The following is a 16,134-nucleotide window of genomic DNA, read 5'->3' as shown; positions in this document are numbered from 1 at the left end:
GCTGTTCTGCCCTGCTCTGGCAGTGATCATCTGCGTCTGCTGTGCCTCCCGATCCCCATGCTGCTGTATTCCCGCCTTGCCTGCCAGTATACCGCGGGCACCTGCGTGAGCAGGCTGGGCCAGGCCCGGGGATGCGCAAGGGTAGGGGTGACCTCAAACCCCCACTTAGCGCATCCCTAGCTCTAGCCAGCCAAGGGTCACGGGGAGGGAAACTGAGGCATGGGGCAGGGAAGTGAATTGCCCAAGATCTAGCCAGGGCCAGGAATAGGACCTGCGTGTCTCGAGCCCCCAGTTCTAGGCTTGAACCACTCCTCCTGCCTTTAGATCTCTCTCTCCCTTTGTGTGGGCTCTGAGCGACAGCTCAGAGAACTGGTCTCTCACCTGAGCCGTGTCCACCTGTGAAATCCAGGTGACTTGACAGGAACCTGGTGGGAGGAGGGGGAAGAGGAGGTGTGCTCTGATCTCCCCAGTAGGGCCAAAAAGACCCTATTCAAATGTATCCCAGATTCATGCTACTCAGGCATTTGTCCTGGTGGAATAGGAGGCTAGGGAATGCTTCAGGGCAGAGGGAGCTGGCACCGGCAGGGACTGGCGGTGCCTTGGTGTTAAATTGCTTTGTGGTTCAGCCTTTCTGGTCTGTAGCAAACGGTGGAGGCAGGGCAAGGAAGGGTTAAAGATCTTGCTGTGCCCCTCAAGATGGCCAGTCATTTGCATCGATCCACCATGAAGGGTGGTCTCGTAATTCCTCCGAGGATGAGCAATGGCGTGGGCTGGACCAGTGATGTGCTAGGCAGCCAGCGCGCGGCGCGGGAAGAAAGAACCATGGCTACCGTGCCACAGCAGGTGGATTGATCCAAAAGGAGTCGGTTCCAGATCCTTCGAGGAAGGCGTATGCCCTTGGGGGCACGTACGCTGTGTGTTCGTACAGCACCTTGCCCCGTGGGGTTCTGGGCCCTGATTGGGGCTCCCAGACATTACTGCAGTACGTAAGTGGGGTGGACTGGGGAAAATTCTGCCTGACCACAGCCACGGATCTGCTTGTGCCCTGAAGCCTGAGGATTGATGGCCTTTTGTCCTTTTCATCTTGGCACGGTGTCACTGGAGAGGCCAGACAAGTGACTAATCTTTGGAAGCGGTTTGCGTTCTCCTACAGCAGGGAGTCCCGTGCATTAACTGTCTGCGGGGCAAACAGGTCGCTTCCTCTGGTCCACTCTGAGTTTACTAGGAGGTCTTTGCTCCAAACAAATGCCAATTCATTGGAGAGGAGCGGGGGGTGGGGAAATGACCAATCTTAGGCCAAAACTTTCCAGCTTGGCCACTGAATTTGTTTTCAGATCTAGGTGCCCTGGGGCCTTATTTTCATAGATCCTGGGCACCTACAACTTGTTGGGAACTGCGAGTGCCCAGCCGCCTGGCACATCAGGCCCCAGGATGTCTCTGGGGGAGCACCCCAAAGCCCAAGCACCCGGACATCAGTGCCCACTTTGAAACCCCTATATCCTCTCAACCTAATCCGGTAGATTAGATCCCCTGTAACACCAGTGTCAATCCAGTGTCACTCCAGATTATACGCCAGTTCCACTGGGATCAGAATTTGGCCAAAGCAGGTGCGTGGGGGTGGGGAGGAGGAGAGCACGGTAGCGGGGGATAAAGGGATTTAAGACACCCACGCAGGTTTTGTTACAATCAAACCTACACCAGGCCGGTGCCAATGGGGCGGGGGGGAAGGGGGAAAGGGACGTACTAACTCATCTTCATACCCCACCTCCCTTGTTCCAGCGGTGAAGGGGTTAAGGCGGGGACGTGCAGAGTAAACAGAAGACTGCTGATGGGGATTTTCCATTCCTGTCATGCCTCATTATCTCCCAAAGGGGCAAAACTTCTTTCAAGTCCAGGGACTAAGGGAGGCCGCTGTTATTCGACTGTTGTTTTAATGTAGCCAGTATACAAACATCTCTGTTAGGGCTGGTCTGCAAAGAGACCACAGTGCTTCCTCCAGTGGTGGGGGTACCGGGGGCTCTTCTGCTCCCAGCTGCCCCCCTTTCCTTCTGGAAAATGCTTATTTAAATAGGTCATTTACGAGGCCCACCTGCCGCACACAGATCTGTTTGCATGTGCCAGCTCCCAGCGACTGGTCTCTCTCCTTGAACTGACCCCCCCTCCCATCCAGATGTACTGGCCGTGCCTGACTGGGGAAAGGCATGCGGCCTCGTTGGGCTGGGTGGATTTTTTTATTTCTCCCTCTTCCTTCAGTGCAAGCACAAAAATCCTGCCAGCCCAGCTGTGGAATGATTTACTGAAGAAGTGACATGCTGGCAGCTGAACCATGTGCGTGCCCAAAGGTGGCTGAGCCCAGGAGAGGAGAGATGTTTGTTTGTTTTTTAAGGCAGGCGGGTGGGGAGCAGGCAGATCTCAATCTGGACAGTTGCATGGGCTCCCGGCCAGCGCTGGAGGAGTCTTGGCCATGGGAGCTAAGGGCAGAACGTGAAATTGACAAAACTCAGCAGCTGTTTGGTGCCTTTTCAGGGAGATCTTTAAGTGTTTTATAAACATTCAGTGAATTAAGCCTCCTGGTCTTTTCCCCCCTCCTTGGGAGGCAAGTAAGGATCATTATCCTGATTGTGCAGATGGGGAAACTGAGGTGCAGAGAAGCAGTTTGCCTGAGTGAGTCGGTGATCGAGAACCCAGGAGTCCTGGCCCCCAGTCCCTGCTGCCCTGACTGCTCCACTTCACTCCCTCCTGGAATGGGCAGCAGAACCCAGGAGTCGTGACTCCCTGATCCACGCTTGACCCTTAGACAAAATTCCCCCTCTCTGAACCAGGCGTAGCCCCGCGGAGTCCTGTCTCCTAGTGCCCCCTGCTCTAACCCGCTTGACCCCACTCCCTCCCCAGAGACAGGACTCCGGGATTCCATTTCTAATACTCGCTGGCTGCTCTAACCACTGGGCTAGAACCTGCCTCTGTCTTTTAACATTTGGGGTGTGATTTTGCACAGTGCCAATCTGAGAGTTTGTGGGTGCGTCCAGGGAGGGGCAGGGTCTCAGGGTGCTAGAAAGGCAGCTGGAGGGCGGGGGGAGCTGAGGGCATGAGTTGACCTCCCCTTTACATCCTGCTGCCAAGAGAGCGGATACGATGGGGGTCTGGTGCCAAGAGACCCCCCCGACTAGCGAGGGAGATCAGGTGAGCGGCAGCATTTACGAGACCCCAAGTCTCCACCCTGGCCTTTGAAGGGGTTCAGATGCCAGAGCCCAGAGGCCCATGATGTTAATTCCCCACCCCGAAAAGAGCGAGGCCACACAGGCTGACGGCCAGCCGCAAAGCTGGCAGCTGCGTGCCGAGCTCCAGTCCCCTTGGCCTCCGGGGAGGAAGCTGTGGGAAATGGCTTGGCAGCTTCTGGGACTCTCCGCCCTCGCTGTGCATTAACTCTGGTCTCCTCTCGCTTCCCCTGTGCAGAGCATTTCTGCCTCCCCTCCGGAGAGCCTGCAGGGCGAGGAGCGGCCGGGCGGCACAGGGCTGAAGCGGAAACGGGAGGAGAAGGACCTACCGGGACATTATGTGAGTGCAGCCAGGGAGCGTGGCGGGCGACACCCGGATCCCTGCCCCTGGGAGGATGGGCCGGGTATTGCTGCAGAGGGAGGGGGGGCGGTTCTGGAGCTGGCAGAGGGCAAGGTCTGGGTTTGCCATACAGTGATGGAAAAGGCAAATCCCGCTCCTCTGGGGCTGTTCGGAAGAACGGGTTAGACAAACCGCTGTCCAGGACGGTCTTAGGTTTACTCGGCCCTGTTTCAGTGCCGGGGGCTGGACTTGATGACCACTCGAGGTCCCTTGCAGCCCTGCAGTTCTATGATTCTGTAGCAAACTCCAGCGGACCAATGTTCCACTGCACCAGGCCGGGGGGCTGCCCTCCCTGAACCCCCAAAGGGTTATCTGAGAATCCTGGGCGGGGGGGCTTTTCAGCCTGGCAGTCATCAGCAGACTTCCCCACTAGGGCCTCATGTAGAAAGGTCGCATGGTTCAGTGGATAATGCACTGGGCTGGGACTCAGGGGACCTGAGTTCTATTCCTGGCTCTGCTGAGTGACCTTGGGGGCGAGCAGCTGGGTGCCTTACTGGGAGTTGCTCCAGAAGAATCTGGGGCCGGAACGGAGTGGGCCTGATGCTGATCTTGCTTTCAGGGTGTAAATTGGCTTCAACGCCATTTAAGTCAATGAGCCAGATTCTCTGCTGGGGTGACCTGCACCCTGGGGGAGCTCTCGTCCCTTATTGAGCCTTTGGAGGCAAGGCAGGGGGCCTTGGGTGGTGTCCAGAGGGGGTCTGCTCCAGCCTCTTTCATTAGGGGTCATGTAGGCAGGTGGCGTGTTCACTGGATTGGGACTCAGCAGACCAGCATTCTTTTCCCAGCTCTGCCACTGACCTGCTGGGTGAACTTGAATAAGTCACATCCCTTCCCCGTGCCTCAGTTTCCCCCTCTGACCTTTTGGACTGCAATCTTGCTGTCTCTCCTTAGTTGTATGTACAGCACCTAGCGCATTGGAGCCCTGATCTCAGTTGAGAGCGTTCGGCTCTGTTCCAATACTACTAACAATTCTACACCCGCCCAGCCTGTTGTTTTTAATGTTGCCCGGATGCTGTGGGATTTTTCTTCCAGATTCTGCAGGAGATTTGGGGGCGAAATCTGGGGGATGATGATGATGACTTTAAAAAAGAAAGTTTGGTCCGGACCCTATGGAGAGAGGAAATGGCGACTCTGAAGAGGTTTTTTAACTAAAAGGGACCTTTCAACATTGCTTGCTAGCTTTAAAGTGCTGCAGAAAAATATTTGAGAAAATACCTTAAAAAAGAATTCCACGGGGAGCCCTTAAATCCGAGGAGTTTCTGGGTCTCTGCTCTGTCTGACGCAGCCTTTGCTTGTGTGGGGTCTGATCCAAAACCCATTGAAGTCACTTCCTTGGGCTTTGGGTTAGGGAGACAAGCCAACAGAGTGGAGAGATGATAATAATCCTTAGGGTTTATCTAGTGTTTTCCAACCGTTAGTTTAAAACACTTTACCAAGGACATCGGTATCATTCTGCCCATTTTCCAGATGGGAAAACTGAGGCACCAAGAGGTGACATAACTCTCCCATCCAGCAGGCCAGTGGCAGCGCTAGGAATAGACCTCAGGTCTTCTGAATCACAATCCAGTGCTTGAGCCACTAGGCAGCACTGCCTCAAAGATCTGTCCTGTGTCGGTATTTTGCTGTTTTAATTGTTCCTGGCTCTGTTTCTCCCCTCGGCAGGACAGCGACGGGGACAAGAGTGATTATAACCTAGTAGTGGATGAGGTGAGTGAGAAGTTTTTAATTAGATCTCTTAAGGCCTTGCCTAGACACACAATTCATATTACTTTAGCGGTACTGTTACAGCTGCATCCTAGGATGGAGGCAGTTCTCTCAATGCGAAGGTAAAAGCTGCGCCGAAAGGGGAATGAATTATGCTGGGGTAAGGCACCTCTAGCAACTGTACTGATAAAACCACATCTGGAAACATCTCTCTCCGAACCGGAATAATGATACTGGTCTGAAATCTCTGTAGAGACCAGGTCTAAGATGGTAACTGATGGTGATTCTGTTAGACAGAGTTGCCACCTCTGGTGGTTTTATCACAAGTCTCGTGACAGTTGGTGTTTTTTGGGAAGCCCCAGTTCTGGAAGTCACGTGACTGTACCAGAATCTCAGTTTTCTTTTAAAAAAAAAAAAACAAGTCCGTTTCTAGCCTTCCTGACTGTGGAGAGAAGCTGGGAAGTGTGACCTCAGAAAGACAAATAGAAAGAACCCCAGAGCTGTTATTTTAAAAGAAAAAATCTCCCTGGTCAGCCAGGTCCATGGGTTGGCACGCTGGAGGCGCCTGTCCCTGAGTGGAGACTCGACTGATTTGCAAACAGTCGTTTCGTCTGTCTGGTTGATTATATTGTAGCAAATCGGCGGGTGTCCCCCAGTTCTTCCCAGTCGCTACCCAGCAGCCTGTTGCAGCCAACTGGAAACCACCCAACGCATTAAAAGAGAGAGAGAGAGAGAGAGAGAGAATTAATATGGCTTGCAAAATTCCCAGTGCATTCAAAAGCAGAGGCAATTTTCTCGTGTCCTCCTAAGCTACATTTGCAAAAGCAGGTCTGGATCCTGCTCCACCACCTGTGTGACTCTGGAGCGTCTCCATTCGGCTCAGCCGATTAACCCCAGTGCACCAGGGTCTGAAGGCTCTGTCTGCTTTTCTCTTCCCCGCTGCAGGACCCGCCCTCTGAGCCCAGCAGCCCTGCCCATGCACCCAGCACGAAGCTCCCGCCCGCCCGCAGGGACATGCCCGAAAGCCCAGCCTCCCTGGCCTCCAGCCGGAGCACAACGCCCCTCAAAGGGAAGGACCAGAGCCTGGTAAAGAGATGGGCTGGCAAGCTGGAGAGAGGCCGTGGGATTGGGGTGGGGGTGTATCCCAGGGCACTGCCCCGGGGGGTCTCTCCCTGCTGCAGCACATGGGGAGGGGAGGGGAGTGGATCTGGGATTCTCTGTCCCTGCTTAGAGGGCATGTCGCAGGCAGTCCAGCCTGGAGGATGCACCGGGGGCTGCCCCTGCTGGAGCTCTGGATTGGGGAAAGGGGATGCTGCCCCCCCGCAATCCCTTCCCATGCTCCTTCCCCCATCACATGCAATTGCTTGGGCTTCCCGTCTGGTCCTTAACCCCTCAAGCACTTAACGAGAGAGCTTCTCGCCACTCCTTCTCCCCGCCATCCTATTGCTCCCTGCCCACCCCACCTCTTCCCCTGGCTCCCCCGTCCCTGCCAGACACCAGACACCTGCCACCTCCAGAGGGGAAGAATTGCATTGCACTGCCTCCTATCCTGATGCAACCCACGTCCCCCACTGCTGGTTCCAAGCCCTGGAGGGGTCATAGACTGGCAATGGGGTAAGAGGGATTGTGCCAGGTGGAGAGGTGGCAGTGGGAGCTGGGGGGGGGGGCACAACAGACCAGGGGTTACTCCTCCTAACAATCCTCTTCTGCCAGGATCTCTCCCATCTTCTCCAGCACTGAGGGCCAGCCGGAAGCCTAGGAAACAACCTGGTCCCCAAAGGGTTAACCCTCCAGGCCACACTACGCTGGATCAAACCCAGAGTCTGTGTTCCCTGGAGGTTCTCCGGCGCTCTAAGGGTTAACCGCAGCCGAGCGAGACAGAACGGTTTGGGGCGCAGGCAGTATGAGGGCTTTGCTGTGCTATCAGCAGGCAGCCTTGCCTAGTGGTTGCAGCAGGGTGGGCTCTGGGAGCCAGGATGCCTGGGTTCTGTTCCCAGCTCTGTACTGACTCGCTGCACGTCCTTGGGCCAGTCAGTTCCCCGCCCCGGGCCTTGCCTCATCCCATCTGTGCAGCGTGTCTAACGCGCCGGGGGAGCATGAGGAGGCCCTAATTAATGAGTGTGCATCAGGCGCTTGGAGATCCTTGGCGTGCTGATTAATTAATTAATAACGAACCACCGCTATCGCTAGCGGGTCTCCCGCGCTGCCTGGCCAGGGGCGAGTGCCTTTGGAAGGGAGGTTAATACGCTGGTAACTGGAGCCTGGCTTTGCAGGTATTTTCCATCCGGCTGCCTGCAGAATTCCCCTGGGCTCCTCCGCGCGCTGTGCAATCTATCGATTTGCCCAGCATCAACCTGATTCTCAGATTGAAACATCAGCGGGAGGGAGGGTATTGATTGCGCTGTCATTCCCAGCCCAGCCATCGAGTGGAGGAGCGCGAGGCACTTACCAGATTCATTGGGAGCAATCTGTCGGCTGCAGGGGTTTGGGAGCCTTCATTAGGGTTGCTGGCGTTTCTCCCCGGGACAATCTGATTAGAGCAGGCGAAATGCCCTAAGTGATGTGAGATTTGCGGGCTCCGCTTGGATTTCTACCGGTCTCCACAGAATCCCAAGGAGAGCAAAAATGCACCAAGGTTTATTGGACAGCCCTTCAGTGAAACAGCGGGCAGGGTGGGGCCGCTGGTCGATGGGCCTGATCCTGCAAAGGGGCTGGTGCACGCAGTCCTGGGGCGGGGGCTGCAGACTCTCTGTGCAAGTATTAACTGGAAGGGGGTGTTCTCTAGGGGGTCAGAGCAGGGGGCTGCAAGTCACCACTCCTGTGCTGTCTTCCCAGCTCTGGAAAGGGGTGGGGTCCGGTCCCAGTGGTTGAAGCAGCAAGAGGGGCTGGGAGCCAGGACTCCTAGGTTCTATACCAAACCCGGCCACGGAATCTCTCTGTGACTTTGGGTAAATGACGTCGCTGTCCTGTGCCTCAGTTTCCCCATTGGGGTGTGTGAGGTTTCATGAATGGGCAGGTAGCACTCTGGGGGGCCTTGGCTGGAAGGCTCTAGAGCAGGGCAGGGCAACATCTCCTTTCCATTGCAGAACGATGTCTCAGCCAACACTCCCACCTCCAAGTCCTCCAGCTCCTCTCCTCCACGGGACTCCTTAACGCCCGGCCCCGGGCCAAGCTCGGCCTCCCATCTCCGGCAACTCTCCTCCAAGCCACCTGCCACGGACACCATCAGTGAGTCTCTCTAAGGCATCTGCGTCCTTCTGAGAAACTGCCTGGCCTCGTAACACAGCATGTGTGTGTGCGGGGGTGCATGGCAGCTGGTGCAGTTAGTACAGGGTTCTGGGTCAGTGGTGGATTTCCACCCATATCACAGCCAATTTTATGGAAGCGCTTCTGCTGTGGTAATATGGCGTGTGGGTCAATTACACCAACCGGTCCAATGCGTTAAGGTGCTGAGAGCCTGCTGTGCAATGCAAAGCCCTCCTTGCTTCTCAGGTGTGGGTCCATAGTATGGTTTGTGTCAACCTGTGGAACTCTCTGCTGCAGGAATTCAGAGTGGCGAATACTGTGTCCGGCTTTTGGAAAGGGTTCTGCATTGTTTCTGACTCATAATATTGCTGGCTATTCGTGTGAAAACAAGGGTGATCAAAGCGCATGCTTCAAGACATTGGCTGAAGGGGTCAGGAAGGAACTGGCAGAGGAAGGATGATCTTGTGGGTACGGCGCTGACTGGACAGGGACTCAGGAGATCTGGATTCAGTTCCCGGCTCTGCCACAGACTCCCTGGGTGGCCCTGAGCCAGTCATTTAGGCCCAGATCCTCAAAGGTACCTAACTCCCATTGATTCAGGTGTCTAAATACCTTTTGAGGATCTAGGCTTTACTCTCTCTGTGCCTCAATACTCCATCTGTGCAAAAGAGATCGTCGGCTTTTCGTCTCTTTCAATGTGTCTACACGGTGCCTAGTTACAAAGGGTCCCTGGTATTGGGGGCCGCGGGTTATTTTGACACAATTAGTTGATCCTAATGTATTTTCCTCCCCACCATGGTGCATATTTCTCTGTAGCCCAGATGCCTTTGGAGAGTTTTCATCTCCTTCTGACACATCAGACACTCCCAGAGACCAGGGCCCAGTGCTGTGGGTGCCGGGCGTGTGTGTACCCTACACTGCAGCTGAAAGGTGTCAGGCCCGGCCTGGGTTCGATGTACATGTGCTAGCTCTGCTAGAGCGAGCGCCTAAAATAACAAGGTAACCGGAGCGACTCGGGCTAGCTGCCCGAGTGAAACTCCGTCAGAGTTCCTCAGCACATACTAGGTGGCTAGACTGAGCCGCTGCAGCTACGTTGTGATTTTAGGAACCAGGAAAGAGAGACGGAAGCAGACGGAAAACAAGCAAGATCTTACACTGGACCCTCTTGGTCTTGTGCTAGGAGACAGGACAGAAGCTCCCAATCTCCCTTCTCTGGACCATTCAGTATTTTCGAGACTCTATCCTCTGCCCCCTGTTCGTCTCCTCTCGCAGGTGATGCTCCCAGTCCGTTCAAGCTCTCGTCCTAGGAGAGTTTTCCCAGGTCCTCTGTCATTGGTGGCTCTGGGCCCCCCTCCCCAGTTCTGCAATATCCCTTTGGAGATAGGTTGGCCGGTAGCCAGAAGAAGCCGCACCATTGAGGTATTACTCCCTTGAGTAAGCGGTGCAGGATTGGGCCCTGCACTGTTGGTTGTGGTTTGTTTCACAGTAATGCCCGACAGAGATCAGGGCCCCGTGGTGCTGGGTGCTCCACAGACAGCAAGAGACGTGGTCCCTGCCCTGACGATCTAGCTGTATATGTGGGGATCACTTGAAAGCCCTTAGGGGTGTGGCTCAATGTTAAAGGCACAGGCCCGCCGAGGTGTCTTGGACTCGCTCTGCCTCTCTGGAGGACACTGGGCAAGTTACTTTGCCGCTTGGTGCCTCAGTTTCCCCATTTGTAAACCAGGAGCATTACTGACGTCCGAGGGGTTGCTGTGCACTGGTGTTCGGAGAGCGCTTTGCAGTCCTCCTGTGAGAGGAGCCGTAGAGCATCATGGGGCTTTCGGCTAATAGAAATGCGTCCCGGCTGAAAGCTGGGTAGTGGGGGGGGAAGGTTCGATCAAGCCTGGCAGTTTTTGAAGTGGAAATAGGGCAAGACTTTGAGAAATGAAGCCCTTTTCTGTGCTAGAAAATGACTCCGACGAGGGGATGGAAAGGGATCTTGATAAACCAGGAGAACTTCTGAGATAAATGCACCAGGGTCAGCTTCGCACTCACTTGCGCTGATGTAGCTTCATTCAGTACGAGCCCAGTTTAAAGGGATTTCGGAGCCTCTGCATCAAGGGTTTGAACGGCACCCTGGCTAGGTCCGCTGGCTTGGGACTCAGGAGACCTGGGTTCTAGTCCTGGCTCTGCCGCTGATGCCCAAGGTCACCCAGGGGAAGTCCCGTCGCCTCTTTGTGCCTCAGTTTCCCCATTGTCTGCCTTGTCTAAAACATTTGAGGCAGCAGCTGATCTGATCTCAGCTGAGGCTTCATGGTGCTACAAATATTAACTGCTCACAAGTTTCTGGCTTCCAGCCTTGGCTAGCAGAGCTGGCTCTTGGCACTCAGGCAGTTAGATCCACTGGTCCCAGGTTCAATCCCCGCTGGCCATGACCCACCCTGGGGCGTTACGCTGCCATTGTAGGTAACCAGCACCCGGGGTGCTGCTCAGTGGCTGTGTCTCTTCTCTCGAACCCCCAGCTCTGCGCAGCCCCCTGAGCGTGCCCAGCACCTACGCGTCTTCATTCGGGATGGTGCCCCACGCCACCATCAACGGCGAGCTCGCTGCCCCCAGCACCTACGTGAGCATCCACCTCTCTCCGCAAGTCAGCGGGACGGTGATGTACGGACGGTCCCCTCTGGTGAGTCGCGGACGGGCCGGGGCAGAGGCCAGCTCCGCTCCAGCTGCCTCCTGCAAAGGCCCTTCTCCCCCCCACCCCCAAAATCCCATGTGTGTGCGGGGGATGGAGAGTAGCAGTGGTGACCTCAACAGGGGGCAACTCAGTGCAGGGCATGGGCCAGCCAAATACAGTGGGGCACCTTCAGGGCCGGATTAACCTTTTGTGACCAAACATATCTGCGGACCCCCATGGAGGCAATGGAGCATGGCACGAGGAGGTCTGTCCCCAAAGCGAGGGGCCGGGCAGGGGCAATGGGGCGGGGCATGGCTGGGCAGCCCCGCTCTGCTCAGCGCGAGGGCACTATTTACAAACCGGCAGTTGCCAGACACATAGTGGCCCACCCAGCCCTGTGCTGCCAGCGTGCCCCTTGCCCTCGGGGGCAGGCCCATGCCACACGGCCCCCTCATCCAACACCTCCCCCCGACTCCCAGTGGCCAGAGCCCCCCTGGATTCACTATGGCCAGCGCCCCTCCAACCCCCGCACAAATGCACAGCGCACCACCACCCCTGCCCAGCGCCCCCCACAGAACCCCCACTCCCTAGTGCCCCAATACACACATTTTCCCCGCCCTCTCACACCCTAGCACCTCCCCCAGCCGGCACTGGGCACCTTTCTAATTAGGTGCCTGGCTCCCTGTGTATGTGTGTGTGAGAGAGAGAGAGAGATGGCCCTTTGTCTCTTTGAAGATCTTCCCCCATTGGAACACGGCGGGGGCGGTGCCCTTTGCCGCCAAGCCCTGGTCCCATCAGAGTTTTGCTGCCATCGTCAACAGGAGTAGGTCTCAGCCATGGAGATTGTGGCCCCTGGTGTCAGCCGCTGCCCCCTCCCGTATATTCTTGGAGGAAACAGGCTGCAGAGATAGCCAGAGAGGTTGTTCTAAGCCAGTCTTAGTGCAGGGTGGCCGGATACTGCTTGTCTGTAGGCCCAACTCCTGCGGCCCCTTCCCACCACGCCGCTTTGTGGACCAGGTTCCCTTTGCTTTGCAGGTGGCTTTTGAGTCTCACCCTCACCTGAGGGCTTCCACCGTCTCCTCCTCTCTGCCGGCCATCCCCGGTGGGAAACCGTAAGTGCAGCCAAATCTGTGCTGGGGGGCAGGGAGGAATCATGGAAACACCCCAGGGGAGGTGGTGGGATGCAGGTCACTGAGCCAGGCACCCGCCGGCCCACGGCAGAATTCCACACAGGAGCTCCTAGGTGAAGCCGGTACTAAACAGGCCAAGGCCAGGCTGCAGCCGGGAGGAAGGATGGGCCAGTGGTTAGGGCTCTGCTGTAAGACTCTGGAGCCCTGGGTTCAACTCCCTACTCTGCCCCTGACTGAGTCGTGTCATTGTTTTGTGACTCAGTTTCCCCATCTGGGTGCTGGGGTTTACGGCCCTGCCTCTTGGGGGGTGGGGCTGTCAGGACCAATACAGGCTGGGAGGGGCTCAGCTACCACAGTAATGGGGCTGGGTACCTCCCTGCCTGGAGAGGCCCCTTCTTATCTAGCGTGTGACCCCCCGCCCTCCCTGGCAGGGGAAATCCCCAGCACAGCCAGCCGGAAGCTCCGGGACAAAAGTGGGTGACAGAAGCCCAGACACGGAGCGTAACGCCCAGGAGGGCTGCGTCTCTTTAAGGCCTGCCAACACTTACCTGCCTTTCCCCCTCCTCCAGCGCCTACTCCTTCCACGTGAGCGCCGACGGGCAGATGCAGCCGGTCCCCTTCCCTCCCGACGCCCTCATCGGCACCGGCATCCCCCGGCACGCCCGCCAGCTCCACACCCTGACCCACGGCGAGGTGGTCTGCGCCGTCACCATCAGCAACTCCACCCAGCACGTCTACACGGGGGGCAAGGGCTGCGTGAAGGTGTGGGACGTGGGGCAGCCTGGGACCAAGACGCCCGTGGCGCAGCTGGACTGCCTGGTAAGGGGACAGGGCATGGGGACAAAAGAGCTTCCGTTGGCTCCAACACAATTCCTTGCTACCCTTGAGGGCCAGATCCCTGGCTGGGGAAAATCGCTGAGGATCTGGCCCTATTTCCCCGCAGCAGCCGAAGGCACCAGGTCAATACGCACTGGAGATTGTCACTTAGTTTGTTGGAGTGGCACCTTCTCCAAGGCCCCTCTTGGCTGGTAGACTGGACCATAGAGTTTGGACTCAGGATCCCCGAGTTCTAGTTCTGGCTTTGCTGCTGTGTGCCCATCGTGGGCTGGGCTGGGCTGGGCTGGTGTGTGTGTGTGTGAAGCCCTGCCTCAGTTTCCCCTGTCGAGCCGGCAAAGGAACCTTTCCCAGGCGGTGGTGGGAAATGATCTCTGTGTGCGTCGGCTGGGGCCGTTCCAGGCCCGTTTCCCCGGCGCGTCGGGAGCATCGGCGGGCACTGGAATTGCTCCTTCGCTAGAAAACCCTCATCCAAAGGAAGAGCAATTAATATTTGAGCTGCCCCCCGGGGCCCTGCTCATTAGCATGCCAGAGACTCCGGCGCTCCTGGAAGGTGCTGTGGAGCGTGGCAGGACGACTCATGGCTGCAGCACTGGGGGAGGAAGGGGGGGGCACTTGCTCTCCTCCCGTCTCTGACCAGTTTTTGTCCCTCGTGCCACCATCCACACACACACACACACACACACACTGGGACTTTTCTGCTTCCGAGGCCTCCATGTGCAATGCCACGACCGCGCCAGCAAGCACAGGGGTGTACGCCAGCCTGCCAGCCAGGCCAGGCCGAGGAGAGCCACAGGCTGCTTTAGAAGGTAGGGCTGCTGGGGAGGGGCGATCAAGGTAGAAAGAAGAACTCCAAGGTATTTCGGCTCCTAACACCCTGTGCGGAGGCCGCCGGCCGGGGCGAGGGGGAGCACGGCCTAGTGTGGAAGCTGGTGGCCTCAAATGCCTGTATCTGAAAGGCCTAATCCCAGTGAAATTTCCTCAAGCCCCAAGCCCACGGGCCGGCGGCAAAGTGTCCCAAGAGCGGCGGGTCTGGGACTGAAGCGGCAGCAGCTTGGGGTCACTTCAGCACCGGGCCGGATGCTGGGCATGTTAGAGGGGGGCTGGGCAGGTTTGGCTGACCGTGGTATGTGCTGAGCGCTCCCTGCGCTTTGCACTGCTGTTAAGAGCCTGCGTGGGGCGCTCTCTGTCTCCCCCAGGCCTCAGAAGCCCTGACCGGGATGGAGGGTAAAACAGGCCAGTCTCTATAACTAGGCACTGACCCCCTCAGGCACGCGGGACAACGAATGGGCTTGTGCGTCAGGCGTTGGCCGGGGCTTCAGGAGATCCGGGTTTAATTCCCAGCTCTGCCACTGACTCCCTGTCTGAGCTCGGGCAAGTCACTTAATTGCCTGTGTTCCAATTGTAAACCCTTGGGGCCAGAGCCCTGTGTGCGCGCACGTGCAGCACCTAGCACCGTGGGGCCACTGGGCAATGAATAACAGCTTGTTGTCAATGGCTTGATGCTGAGACCGGACCCTGGGCTGCTTTGCCAAGGGCCCTAGACTTTTGGCAATGGGCAGGACACTGGGTCAGGTGGGGGGGGAAGCAGAGGTGGGGAACTGGGCTGCTTTGGAGTAAGGCCCGGAGCGCTTTAGAGCGAGTAAATTCCATTGACCTCCACTGAGTCCCTGGCACTGGTGCCCCCTCCCTGCAGGACAGGTGGCACTGAGAGGCTGCAGGCCTGCCGCTGGCCTCGGGGGTCTGACCCAAAGCCTGCTGAAATCAGGGGAGACTTTCCACTGACCCTTAAGGGGCGCTGGATCAGGGACCCCCCCACTCCGCAGTGCCTGGCTTTAAGGCCACTCCTCCCTCTCCCTTCCCCAGAACCGCGACAACTACATCCGCTCCTGCAAGCTCCTCCCGGACGGGCGCAGCCTCATCGTGGGCGGGGAGGCCAGCACCTTGTCCATCTGGGACCTGGCCGCGCCCACCCCCCGCATCAAGGCGGAGCTGACCTCCTCGGCGCCCGCCTGCTACGCCCTGGCCATCAGCCCCGACGCCAAGGTCTGCTTCTCCTGCTGCAGCGACGGCAACATCGTGGTGTGGGACCTGCAGAACCAGACGATGGTCAGGTGAGGCCCCCCCCCCCACATGTATCTCGCAGGGTCTTCCCTGTACATCATGCGGCTGGGATCAGCTGGATGACCGTTGCTGGTTGGCGACGGTCAGACTTAGGGGTGCCTGGGCTGCTGGTGTGGGACCTGCAGAACCAGACTCTGGTCAGGTGAGCACCGGGGTTTGCCTTCCCAGGCTGCAATGCGGTGCGGCTGGCTAGCCCTGGACAGGGGAGGTGCTGCCTGCCCCCTGGCCACAGGACCCGAACCTGCAGCAGGCGACGGTGCCTGACGGCCGCGCTCTCCCCTCCAGGCAGTTCCAGGGCCACACGGACGGCGCCAGCTGCATCGATATCTCCAACTACGGCACCAAGCTGTGGACGGGGGGGCTGGATAACACGGTGCGGTGCTGGGACCTGCGGGAGGGGCGTCAGCTGCAGCAGCACGATTTCAGCTCCCAGGTAGGTGGGCGATGGGGCGCTGCAGAGCCTGAGCGGGTGTGGGGGGAGGCGCTGTGGTCTCCCCTCCCCCGGAGAGCCAGCCAGGCAGGGACCCGTTTCCTGGGGTCTGACTCTGCCTTCTCCCCAGATCTTCTCGCTGGGTTACTGTCCCTCGGGGGAGTGGCTGGCCGTCGGCATGGAGAGCAGCAACGTGGAGATCCTGCACGTGGCCAAGCCGGAGAAATACCAGCTCCACCTCCACGAGAGCTGCGTCCTCTCCCTCAAATTCGCCTCCTGCGGTAGGAGTGTGGGCAAGTGCAGAGGCGGGCTCGGGCCGGCCGAATGGTTGCATGGCCTAGTGGGCAGAGCAGTGGCGGGGACTCGGGAAAAGGCATCTGTTCCTGGCTCTGCCG

The 16,134-nt window shown here is 57.7% G+C and overlaps 1 protein-coding gene across 1 annotated transcript in view; it reads left to right on the top strand.

Moving 5' to 3' along the window:
- The window catches only part of LOC117869079 (transducin-like enhancer protein 2), a 43,460-nt gene that overhangs the window by 17,578 nt on the left and 9,748 nt on the right, over positions 1 to 16,134 (top strand). Inside the window, exons 10-19 of the mRNA XM_034755581.1 lie at positions 3,454 to 3,555; positions 5,278 to 5,322; positions 6,265 to 6,405; positions 8,406 to 8,547; positions 11,070 to 11,230; positions 12,257 to 12,333; positions 12,921 to 13,170; positions 15,052 to 15,299; positions 15,595 to 15,742; positions 15,870 to 16,112. Coding sequence (XP_034611472.1) covers positions 3,454 to 3,555; positions 5,278 to 5,322; positions 6,265 to 6,405; positions 8,406 to 8,547; positions 11,070 to 11,230; positions 12,257 to 12,333; positions 12,921 to 13,170; positions 15,052 to 15,299; positions 15,595 to 15,742; positions 15,870 to 16,112 — 1,557 coding nt within the window. The remainder of the gene's footprint in view (positions 1 to 3,453; positions 3,556 to 5,277; positions 5,323 to 6,264; positions 6,406 to 8,405; positions 8,548 to 11,069; positions 11,231 to 12,256; positions 12,334 to 12,920; positions 13,171 to 15,051; positions 15,300 to 15,594; positions 15,743 to 15,869; positions 16,113 to 16,134) is intronic.

The sequence above is a fragment of the Trachemys scripta genome, chromosome 22 (genome assembly GCF_013100865.1).
Source record: "Trachemys scripta elegans isolate TJP31775 chromosome 22, CAS_Tse_1.0, whole genome shotgun sequence".
Lineage (NCBI taxonomy): Eukaryota > Metazoa > Chordata > Testudines > Emydidae > Trachemys > Trachemys scripta.
This window is presented reverse-complemented; position numbering and strand designations above follow the sequence as displayed.